The sequence below is a fragment of the Aythya marila genome (assembly GCF_965140915.1).
Source record: "Aythya marila genome assembly, chromosome: 10".
NCBI classification, from domain to species: Eukaryota; Metazoa; Chordata; class Aves; order Anseriformes; family Anatidae; genus Aythya; species Aythya marila.
Genome location: NC_139051.1, coordinates 15,578,260 through 15,590,529, shown reverse-complemented (window position 1 = coordinate 15,590,529; position 12,270 = coordinate 15,578,260). Strand labels below are relative to the sequence as shown.

General features: G+C 53.5%; 1 protein-coding gene across 5 annotated transcripts in view; it reads right to left on the bottom strand.

Annotated features, from left to right (window-relative positions):
- Positions 1–12,270, bottom strand: part of BSN (bassoon presynaptic cytomatrix protein) — a 69,089-nt gene that overhangs the window by 29,605 nt on the left and 27,214 nt on the right. For all 5 annotated transcript variants that reach the window (XM_082768043.1, XM_082768042.1, XM_082768044.1 and 2 more), the window contains exon 3: positions 5,817–6,614. In XM_082768043.1, coding sequence (XP_082624169.1) covers positions 5,817–6,614 — 798 coding nt within the window. The remainder of the gene's footprint in view (positions 1–5,816; positions 6,615–12,270) is intronic.

Below are 12,270 nucleotides of genomic sequence, written 5' to 3'. Positions count from 1 at the left end.
GGGTTAATTACAGCGTGTTAAACAGTAGAGAAAACTCCTGAGTCACAGCAAGCTGTTAATTACCCATTCGTAAAGGGATTTGCAGGCTCACGCGGGCAAAGCCGACTTCCACATCGTGCTGCCATAGGCGGCTCTCTCCTTTTGCCTTCAGTTCAGGTGGCTGACCTGATTATTTGCAGCCTGGCTCTGGCTCTCAGTCCTTCGGCAAGCTCCCGGCCCTGCAATAACCTGCAGCTTCTCGGGGTGGGGTACAAGATTGTGGCAAGGTGACGCCGCTCACTGATGCTTTTGAACTCAGCTGGGAGATGGGAGCTGCAAAATGCAGCAGTGTCTCCCCAAAAGAGGCCGCAGCCATGAACGCTGCTGAATGGCACGGACCTGCTTAGCCAAAGGGCTGTTCTAGTGAGGAATGAAATAAAAATTAAGAAAATTTTAAAATTTGCAGTCATGGGCCCCTGCGCAGCTGCTGCCCTGCCAAGCTGTCACCACCAGGACGCATGATTTAAGGAAAAAAACAGCCCCAGAGGGGCACTCGTCATGGGGACGGGCGACAGCTGCTCCCTGCTACATCAGGAGCCAGGGGAGGAAGAGAAGACCCCGGGTTCTGTCAGAAATGGACGTGCACGAACCTCGAGCTGCCGTCCCTGCTCACGGGGTGGCTGTGGGCCACACGGGGGCACATCGGGCCTGAACCCTCCCCACCCACGGCACTGCTGGCACCACCCAGGGCCTGCTCCCACCAGCTCCTCCTGGGCAGCCCCATGGCCAGGGGACAGCACGGAGCTGGCAGCGTTCCCTCAGCCCCACTAATCCTCTTGGGCCAGGAGCTGGGGGCTAACGGCCTCCCTCTGACAGCACGGGTGCCCTGGAAGGGGCCAGGAGGGCCCAGGCACGGGGCTGTGGCTGGCGGCTCCCACCTGAGGCACGGCAGCAGCCTGGCTCCCCCCCACACCACTCTTCTCCCCCCTTCCACCCCAATGCTCCTTGCAACGCCAACACCTCCCCACAAAGACCAGCCGCAAGGGAAGGTGTCCATGAAGGAGCCAGGCACGTCGCCCCTCGTTTGTCTTTAGCTGTAGCAAGGATGGACAAACAAGAAATTTGCTGACACCGGGCTGGGAGATGGACTGCACACCCCGAGCGTTATGAAAAGAATCCTTTTATAACACGTTAAAGCAGGAAAATCAATGCCAGCTCCTGTCGGGGTGCAGATGCTGTGTGGCAGGGACATGACTCCGCGAGAGGGCCCCGCGGAGGCACGGCACTGCCAGAGGTCCCAGCCTTGTGCTGGGGAGCGGCAGCGGCCTCCGACGAGACGTGTCCCAGCTCCTGTTTCAGGCTGGTTAATTAGGCAAAGGGGCAGCCTGCCACGCTCATTTAGTGGCACAACATGCGCAGTTCATTTGTTCCTTAACACAAAACCACCGGAGTCAATTGGGGTCAGCTGGGGTTACTGGGAACGTGTCACACAGGGCAGGGAATCACGCTGCAGGCCAGCTCTTGCCACATCACTCGCATCCGTAGCGGGCACTGATTTAAGGCAGGATGCCTTAAATCCTAGCAAAACGGCCCTGCAGCTGCCTGCCTGCAACGGAAACCTCTTTCCTACCTGCACACCTCCAGGCTGGAGCAAGGGGGAGCACCCGAAAGTGCCAGCTCTGAGTTGGTGGGCAGACCACCACGAGCTGGAGCCAGCAGCCTGGAGGAAGCGTGGCGAGGTGGGAGGAAGCTCCAGGCACCTCTACTTCTGGTAAGTCATGTAAATAACTTATTTAAAGCTGTTTAATGTGTAGCAGGACAAGCAAGAGAACTGGACAGCGCACATTTGGGCTCCCTCACCACTGTAGCTCCTTCTGCCTGCTGGTCAGCCACAGCCTCTGGTGCCCACAGGCTGCCACAGCCCACACCTTGCCCTGGGATGTGCTGCCACAACACCACGCTTGTGCCTGGACTGCAGGCACTACCTCCTGAGGAGTCCTGGGCTCCCAGTCCTCACCATCACCCTCTGACTGTGCCCCAGAGCTCTCCAAGGCTCAAGGCCCCGCAGCACATCCCGCAGCAGCTCTGGCCAGGTGCTCGCAGCCAGAGCGAGCTACGCCAGCACAAAACCAAGGAGGAAAGCTCAAGGCACCTTCGAGATCTGCATAAGAAACCTGCCTCTGGATACAGGCAAGGAGCAGAGCTGTATACAAATGCAAGGCTTTTATGGAAGAGACTCAGCCCTGACCTTTGCAGCCTTCTAACACCATCAAAGATCTTTTGCTGGCGGACGAAAGAGCGGCACTAATTCAATGGCCGGGTCCCAACACATCCAAAAACTGTGGTGGCTTCTCACCCAGGTTTATGAGAGCAGCTGCAGCTTAGCAACACTGACTGAAATACCTGCTGGCCCAGGACAAACGTGAGCAGAAGAGCTTCCAGCATAGACGGTGACAACAGAGGCAGCCCCAGCCCTGTATATAATGATGAGATCTGGGGAAAAAAACCTTGCCTGCTCTTTTTCTCACCTGGTACCACCTGGAAATGAAGGGAACCAGCTCCTTCGGTGGCTCAGCACCTATGCAACTCAGCTGATGACTCCACAGAAAACAGCATTTTTACTCTTTTTTTTTTTTTAATCTTTCGTTAGGTTTGAATGCACTCAGCTGAATGAATCACTGGGGAGATGCAGCTTTGCTGTGCCACAGCAGAGGGTGGGAGGGGACGACAGGGACCCAGAGCCTCCGGCTCCATCTGTAGAGCAGGCGTGGGACGGATCTGAAAATATCACAGGTAAGCAGTGATGGTTCCAAGAGAAACCAGAAGTTTGAGGGGACTGCAGACACGGGCAGCAGCCTCTCCTGCTCCTCCACTCGCTGGCCACCCTGTCCCTGGGGGACTGCCCCTGGCAGAGGCTGGGGGCCAAGGGGCTCCCGGTGATGCCGTTTGTCCCAAGCATCGTGTGTGATGCCACCATGGAACTGGGGTCTCTGCCAGGACGCAGTGCTGCTGGCACATCCCTCAGCTCCCACCCGAGGTGTCCCATGCACGCAGATGTGTCACCCAGCCCTGCCACGAGCACGGGGCTCAGCCTGGCTGATGCTCTCCACTAAGCCGTGACAGTTTGCGCTGATACTTGCGGAGAACTCTCCTTTAGTGGAAGTTGGTCTGTGCTCCCCTGGCAGTACAGATGACCTAGTTAGTGAAAACACGTGTCCTGTTTGAGGAAGGACACATTATTTAGGGTTTTTCCCCAGCCCCCAAGGGGTTATGTGGCTTTGCAATGAAGCTGTCAATGCACGCAGCCCACCTCGGTGTGACCAAGCCTCAGCAGCCTGCAGTGACGATGCAACTATCTGCAGAAAACGCACTCTTCTAGCACTGTTTTGCTGCAAAACTCCATCCTTCCTCCGAAAACCAGGCCACGACAGCCTGTGCCTTCTTCTCCTCCCCCTTGGTGTGACTCACTCTGCCTGAAGCCAGGGAGGAAGGCTCTGCCCAGGCTGCAGGGTACCGCCTGGGGCTGCCCAGCCTTCAGCGCCAGGCTCCTCTGAATAGCAGCAGACCCAGGCTCAAACGTCCTCATTAGCTTTCACAGAACCTCCAACAGCAGTTTGCAGTCAAGGTCCTAATTCGTAAAGCAATTAATGGATCAAACCTCGCTACTTCAAAGAGTGAGCTCTGCGATTTGTGTACGACTCTTGAAGCTTGGGACAAGCTTGCACGAGCTGCAGGCAAAACACTTCCACTCAGAGGATAAGACCACAGAGCAATTTTCTAAGAAGATCAAGCAAACCTAAAGCCTGACAGTATTAAAAGATCTTACAGTGTCCCCCCCTCCCTTTTTTTTTTTTTCCAGAAAGTTTAAGAACATTCACAGCTCGAGTGTTGCATTTATTCCCCAACTCTTAAAAAAATAATTTTGCATCAGCCAACCCATCTCATCTAAGCCAGATTCTCATTCGAGATATCCAAGACCATCGCCGGGGAGAGGCTACCTGCCCCTCAGCCACCTTTCCACGGTACCTGCACAGAGCACCACGTCAGCAGCTACAGCCCAAGCCCAAAGTAACGCTCTGTGCCACAACGGGGTGCCCATGGGAGCATGCTACGGCCATTTCATCCACGTGTGTGTTTTCTGAAACTCATCCTGGAAACTTATCCTGGCCCAAGAGCACACCGAGACTGGGCTTCAGCCCTGTGCAAAGGACTACACAAAGCCTGGACACGTTTTCTCACCAAAATCCTCAGGATAGGAAAGAAGCAGTGCTCTACTGGTACCCAGTCTAACTCTGCTCACGTTATGCCTGATGAAAACACCGTGCTCCATACCAAGCAGTCTTCAGCTCGTTTTCAGCGAGCACTATTGCTGCGGGTCTCATCCCAGCACCCAAAGTAACACCAATTTCCACACAGCTCCGTTACAAAGCAGTCATATTGGTGGGAAGATTGCTGCTGTTCCCACTCTCGCCACACAAACCTGTCTGAGATTCGCCCTTTTAGGACAGAACTGGTAGGAAGGAGCGGAGCATTTCTGCCGAAAAGCGAGTGGCGTGAAAGGGGTGCTGCTCCACACCTCTGCGTCCAGAGCTTCGGGAAGGGGAGAACATTGCTGCCTGTAATTGAAACTGCAGGGAGGAGTTAGGGACATAAAATGTAATTATCCACGGTGGAACGGAGCCAAGATTAGCAATCCTGCCTCTGGCCATCTGAAGTCCCCATTAACTTTTCCGCATGCTGATGGTGTTGGTTCTGTGTCTTGCTGGCTGCTAAATGCAGCGCTTCCAGAAGCAAGCCACGGGCACCCGCTCGTAAGGGTCTTGAATCACCTGTAGAGGGGGAGGTGAGGGTCTAGACTTCAGCCAAGGCCTTCTCCAAGCGTGTGTGAGATCTCCCTCCCTACTGCCAAAGGGGGAGGAAGAGGTATGGGCACACCTGCACCAGTTGCACCACGCTCCTGTAGAGCTGAGGCAGCTCGGAGCTGGCTCAGGTTCCTGCTGGGGGCTTTGGAAGATGCTCTGGGTGGGCAGCACCATTCAGAGCCTTCCCAGACCCCAGCGGGTGGGACTGGGTGGCCTTCAGCCCACCTCGGCCTCCTCCTCCTCCTCTCCTCGCACTCCACCCCAGTCCGTGCCCCAAGAGCCGTGCACAGCCTGTTCCCTCACGCCGTACCCAGGCACCACGGAGCGGGGGATCTGGAGAGGGCAGCACCAGAGGGAGGACACTCCTTGGCGAGCGGCTTTTGTTGCCTTACCCCAGCCCCTGACCCCATGAACAGGAGCAGAAAGCATTGCCAGGGGTGCCCGGCTCTGCTCCTCACGTGAAATTGGTACAAAATCTGTACGTTTTTGTGAAATCCTCGCTGCAGACCGGTGAAGATTTACCAGGCGATCCAGAGCCTGTTTGCAGCAAGTCCCTTCCACCCTCACAAACCAAACCGGCCCAGTCCTGGCACCGACACGATGCCGGCTGCAGCCTCCCACGTTCCCTGGGCTTTTTTCCCGGCAGCCCTCCCCTCCCGATTTTCAGGGCTCTTTTCCCGTGGAGCCTTCTCCCTCGCCTCCATCCACACCCAACTTTTGGGACTGCCACCGCCCTGCAGCACCTCCTGCCTCCCGGTGCCCTGTCTGCTCACCGCTTCAGCCCACGGGAAGCACACAGAGAACACGGGACATTGCTGCACCCCCAGCACTGCTTTCACCGTGGGGAGATCTGAGCTTTGCATGCACCTCATTTGCTTCTGCCTGGGGCTTCGTACAGCCTCTGATGGAAAATGCATCGCGTTTTCCCCATTTTAAGCGACCAGAGAGTGACAGAAGCCCTGCGAGCCCCCTTACCTCCACCAGATGAGGCGTCGGGTTGAAGCCACACATGTTGCACACCTGCTGCCGACAGGTCGTGCAGGAGTTGTAGTTGGGGGGCTCGCCGGAGCCCACGTTGATCTCCGCCTTGCAGAGGGGGCACAAGACCCTGGCTTTCGGCACTTCCTTTGGCTTAACGCCTGGCTCCGGTTTGCCTGCTTTGGCGGCCGGCGCAGCCCCAGCCCGGCCCTGCACCCCCGGGGCTTTGGGACCAGCTTCCTTGCTGGCGTCGCTGAAGACGATTTTTGGAGGCACTTTGCCAGAAGACTGCTGACTCGGAGCGGGGGCCTCCGGCTGGACAGACATGAGCGTGCTCGCCTGGGTCAGGAGGGAAGCTCCGAAGCCGAAGAGCTTCCCCGTGAGCCCCTCCTGGGGTTGTTCAGGAGCCCCAGCACCGGGGGCGGGGGGTTTGGGGTCTCCCACCGCCTTTCTCTGCTCGGAGGAGGAAGGTTTTGCTTGATGGTGCTGCGGGGAGGACCTTGCCGCTTCCTGAGGAGCGGCGGCTTTTGGCTGGCCGTGCTGCTCCCTCTGCGGTGCAGCCGTCTGCGGTTTGGGGGTCTCAGGCAGTGGGGCAGCGGCGGTGGCACCAGGACGGGCACTTGTCTGGGGGGGTGCCGGGGTCTTCTCCTGGCCCGCCGGGAGCTTGGCTGGGGAGTGGGACGGAGACGGCGAGGGGGAGTGCAGCTGCTGCTGGCTTTTGGAGCGCGGGGCAGTGGTCATGTCCATCCCCAGCGCCCTCTGCATCTGGCAGTTCAGGCACAGCCATTCCTTCACCTGTGGGGCAAGAAGAGGACACGGGGCGGTCAGCAAGCAGGGCACAGCCAGCACGTGCACCACCAGGCCATGGCTAACGAGCTCTGTAAGCAAAATCCTCTGTAGCTAAGTCATCACCCTCCCCCCCCCAAAAAAAAAAAACACAAAACAGGCAAACATTTCAGCACTGTGTTCTTCGCAAAAGTATCTTGCAGTCATGGGGAACAGACCCCATCTGTCACAGGTACCTACAGCATAACAGGCATGTGCTGAAGCAGGCTTTAATTAGCTTTGTTTTGCTTCCGAGGCTTCTGCTGCAAAGCTCTTGCTAGCTATAAGGCTTGCGTCCCCCCCCCAGCTCTCTCCTGGTGGAAGAGGGCTCTCGATGAGGGTGCAGAAGCTGGAGGATGAAGGGCCTGGAAGCCCACTTCTCTTGCTTGGGGCCTCCTTAACCCCATGAAACCTCCTCCCAAGCCTGTGCCCTTCAAGGCAAGCAAATGGCATCTACAAGCAGTCCAGAAAACAGCCAGGACCAGCTCTGGGGTGAGCACAGGACCTGCAGAAGGTCCAGGGATAGCGGGGGCAGAAGGAGCAGCTTCTCCACAACGCATCAACGGTGTTGGGCACAACACCGGCTTGGGAGTGAGAGGTTAATTCCCACTCTTACAAGGACAAACCAGAGGATGCAAATGAAAAACGTAGTGCTCCCTGGCTAAGTGGAGATAAATGAAAGACTTCCCCCCTTGAGAGACGTTCCCTGTGACACACTAATGTCTGAATTAAGTTAATTAAAAGGCCATATGAAAGCTGCGAGCCTTCTAATATGAGGAATCCCCGGGATGCTCTGCAGCTATGCAAATATTAACGTATAGCACAGGATAACCAGGTCTGCTTGCAGAAGATTTCCCCAAGAAAAGCAAAGCACGGGGCCAAAAAGAACCAAAGCGTTCTCCAGCTCTGCTCCATCTCCTGTCCCTGGGCCTCCAAAGCTCCTCAGACCTCGTCTCTCCTGCTCACCCAGTCCGTCCTCCTGACCCTCAGCGATGTGACCACGTGCAAGGGGTGCTGCCTGCTGCCCAAAGCACCACCCAATGTAAGCCACCCCAACCGCATCCTCCCCAGTTAGCTACATCGCACGGGGCTGTTACAGCCACTGATATTTATTAGACTTCATAACTTATGGTTTTGCCTTCACTATTCTGGGCCACAAACTGAAGATGTGCAGAACTCCTCACGTTATTTTTGCGTTCTTGTCCCTCGGCGTTTTTCCCCGCTGCGCTATTTCAGGAGAGTGGCTCCTGAACTCCCAGCAGCTTTGCGTGCTATCCCCATCAGCTCTGATTAAGGGAGAACCAATCCTTTCTATTCAGGTTCTCTCTCCCCCACAAAGTTCCCAGTATCTAAGAAATGCAAATCTTCCCTCTCTGCGTAATCTTCTTATCCACACTTTAAGACCCTAGGGCTAGGTAGAAAGTGGGGAAAGAGCAGATCTCCACCATGCAGAAGTGCTCCCTGACACCAGGAGGTCCCCCCGTCTCCTGATGGCCACGAAAGCAGAATACGGGTCAGGGACAAGCCACCAGGACTGTCCAGAGCTCAGCAGCTTGGGAACAATGGGATAATTGAAGTTTTTTTTACTTAAACCTGGTTCATGTGCATGCCTGCAAGCTCACTTGCATGTGTACATGCATACAATCAATGGTGCTTTGCAATCAAGACAGGAAAAAAAAAGCACTCCAATCAGACAGAAGTGACCAAATAGTTATCAGTGTTTTGGCGAGCACATGCTGAGGAATACCGAGGAGAAAAGTCAAGGGGGTACAGCAGTGTGGTGGGCTCCCCGTGTGAATGTCTGAGATGTGATTTCACCTGGGGCTACCGCACTGCCTGGCCAGCCTCTCCGCGACGTGTGGCCTATGCAGATCAAAGACAACTGAAAGGATCCTGGAAGAGTGAAGGTTGCTAACCCAACCCCTGAAAGTCTTGATTTGGTGGAGTACTGGGTGGTTAAGACCCAAACATATGAAATGAGGGATGACTTGGCTGGCTTGCATCACCTTCCTCTGCACACTCCCCTTTTTGCCTGCCAACCAACCACGGAGGGGTGGAAGATGAACAGGAAACATGACAGAAACAGAGGCAGGAACATGGAAAGAAATTTTCCTACTACTTCTACCTTAGCGCCAACAGTCTGGGTAAGCAGCAAAATGAAACGCCCATCAAGGAGAAGAGGAAAACCTAAAAAGGTCAAAACTCAAGGTCCAGCTCCCATCACTGGAATGCTGAAGTCACCACTACGCTCTGAAGTACCAAGAAGCAAAGTTGTGCTTCCGTGAACAGCCTTGGACTGGCTGTGCAGAGCATGCTAGTCTCCTTCACCTGAGGAAATCTGACTGCAGAAATACCAAAAAGTTCAAAGGACATTGGAGTGTAAATGATGATTCTGAAACAGAACCAATCCCTCACTAGGGAGTGAACGAGGCTGGCTAAAAGGGAAGGTGACTGCTGTGCAAAAAAAAAAAAAGGGGGGGGGGGCACAATTGGAAATATAAAATCAACAATTATCAGACCTCAGCACACCAATATCAACTGATGGAAACGAGAACCTGTGAAGTACATAAACTGTATGAAAACACGGGAACTTCATGAAAAAGTCTGTTGGGGAGCAGCAGAAAGGATTTATCGTGTGCATCAGGGACAGAGGCTACCCGAGGAAGGACACAGGTCTGTTACTGGATGCAGAAGGTAACGCTGCTAATGAGAAAGATATGGTGGAAGTGCGATAATTACTGCTGGTAAACATTTGGAAAGAAACGGGATAATACTCATCTCAAGGATGAAGCATTTCCAACTTATTAGCAATTGAGACGAACATTCAACAACATCTACCAGCACTAAGGATATTTAAATTTGGCAGATCTGAATAATTTTGCATCCAAAAGATCTGAGAGAGCTAAGAAAACTGCTGCATGCTGATGTTAATCTTTAAGTGCACTGAGGGAATTTTAGAAGACTGCAAGAGTCTTCTGCTTAAATACCAAGCCAGCAAGAGTATGACCTGCACAGGCCAGCCAGCCATCTCTCTAAGACAGAAAGATGACACTGGAGTCACGCAGCAGAGAACTGAAGGGCAAGCATATATGCCAGTCAACGTGGTTTTAGGGAAAATAGGTCATGGAAAGCAAACCTGATTTTATTCTCTGCTGAGAATGCAGATTTGGTATTAGTAATGAATGGAAGCAATATACATGATGTCCAAAAGGTGATTTAACCTCATAGTAAGTGACATGCTGACAAGAAAAAAAAAAAAAAAAAAAAAAAAGCCCTATAAAATACTGAATGTGCTAAATGGATTTCAGATTAGTTACCTGGCAGACCTGGAGGACAACAAGGGCTTACCACTGCTTAGGTACCTCTCTAGTAGGGTCCTGATCTCGCTGTGGCAATATCGCCACATTACAGGGTTTGGTATAGCAATAAATATGGATGCAGCCGAGTCTCTGCTTCCTGCAAACCTGAGCTGGCTCCATGCGGTGGCACGAAGCTGGAGGTGGGAATATGGAGGTGGCTCAGCCTCTGCTTCCAGCACTGAGGGAGCCGTTCCAGAACCGTGAACGGTTCAACACCGACATTTAAAAAACATTAGTACAACTCTGCAAAAGATATAGACCGGATCTGTAAAAGCAATTTTAGGAGAAAATGTCTGAAATGAGAGAATTAAAGAGGTTGATCTTTTTAGTTTATCAAAGAGAAGATTAAGAAGTGACTTGATTACGACAGAGCTGCACATTCAGAGGAAACAATATCAGGTACTAAAAGGTTCTTAATTAGGCATAAAAAGGCATAAAAAGAACTAATGACTGGAAATGGAAGCCAAATATATTAAGCATCATTTTTAACAGCAGATGTTTCTAGCCATTAAAGCAAATTATACACATGCTGTTGGGCTCGGTACAAGGCTCACGGAGGTAAAACTTACAAGGCCTTTCGTCTCTAGAGGCCTTAGTGCCCAAACTCATCTCGCCAGCTTTGAAAGTTTGAACCACCCGGTGCCACGGGATGCACGGGGGGCAAATCCTGACCCTCTGCAGATGGGCTCGGTACAGGGGAGTGGTGTTTTGCAGAGGTACACAGGGAGGGCCAACACGCGGCCCTGCATGCTGCAGATCACCAGGCCCCCTAGAACAACCCCAGGAAGCCGCCCAAGTAAAAGCGACTCGATATGAAATGGTGATGGAGAGGGTTGTTGAGCTCAGGGGGCTTCCACCATTATTCTGCCACCAGCTCTTTTACGGAGTTGTGTGGAGACAGCCTGCCCCCAGCTCTGTTAGCAGGAGAGGATCTCCTCAGGATCTCCTGAGGTAGGACAACGTGGCCGTGAAGGCCTCTCAAGCTCAGTGCTCGGCCTTCGCAGTAGGCAAGAGCTTTAAAGTGAGCTGCAAATGAAGGCTTCAAGCAAACACCCACGATCTCTTTGAGCCAAAATTTAGGATCAAAAAGAAGAATAATTCCATCTTTACCACAGATTGGCTATTTGGGACCGTTTGGAGGTGACACAGAAGGCTGTCCTACTGGACAAGCGGAGTAGGACAGGAGAGTATTAGATTTGAGATTTGGGAGACTTGGTGGCTCCTGACCTGCTCTGCCCATTTACACCTCCCCGCAGCCACAGCTCTCCATACAGGAGGCCATTGGGCACGTCAGGAGCACAGTTACTTGTCTGAAAGGGTTGTTTTGGGCTGCCACTAGCAGCCTCCATGTGATCTCAAGCAAGAGGTCCCATGCAGGTTGGCCACTTTGAACAGGACAGGGAGAGACGCAGCCTGCCCTCCTTTCCCAGCATGAGGAAACTGGGTGCACAGCCAGCTGAAAAACGGGACAAGTTCATTGTCAAACAAAGGAAAGGAACATGGGTTTCCTCCAAGTTGTCCAAAATGCGTATTTAACATTCTACATATTTGAAAATCCTGGAAAAACGCATTTGGGAACTGCAAGACAGCAAGCAAGGAGCTTTCCAACTCCAGGCCTCCAGGAGCCCAAGCTCACAAAGCTGACCCCCAGCAGATGTGCCTGAAGAGCAGGGTCCCATCTCCCTTGCCACCGGGCCCTCCAGAGCCAGGGTGGTATAAAAATAGCCAAGGCTGTAATTTGGTAATGAAAGTACTGCATTAATTGCCCTGAGGGAAGGCTCAGTGCCAGGGATCACTGGCTGGATGAAGAAGGGGTTCATCAGTGGGTGCTACTGGCTGTCCCAGAGGAACACTGCAGCATCCCAGCCTCTTCCTGGAGCTGAAGAGCTGCCAGGGACATGCCTTGAGTGTCCTCACACGCCTTCAGCTCATCAGCTTAGCCTGCAGCTGAAGAACCACCATCTAAAGAAATCAGCGAGTCAGCGAAACGTCCCTTCCTTGCAATGCCTCCTGGATCAACTCTGGAGGAGCTCTCTGGGGGCACATCTTGCATTTTGTAGCATCGCACCAAAATCTGCCAGAGCTATGCGCCGTGCAATTAAAGGAACAGCCTGATCCAAGAGAACAGGCGACACTACACGACAGCCTCCAGCTAGAGAGGGGGGAGAGCAGCAAGCTATGGCGGGGGGCTGGGGGTGCTGCAGGGCAGGCAGAAGGTGGGAATTGCAGGGGGAAAGCAGGGAAAGCTCAGCAAAGCCTGGAAGAGC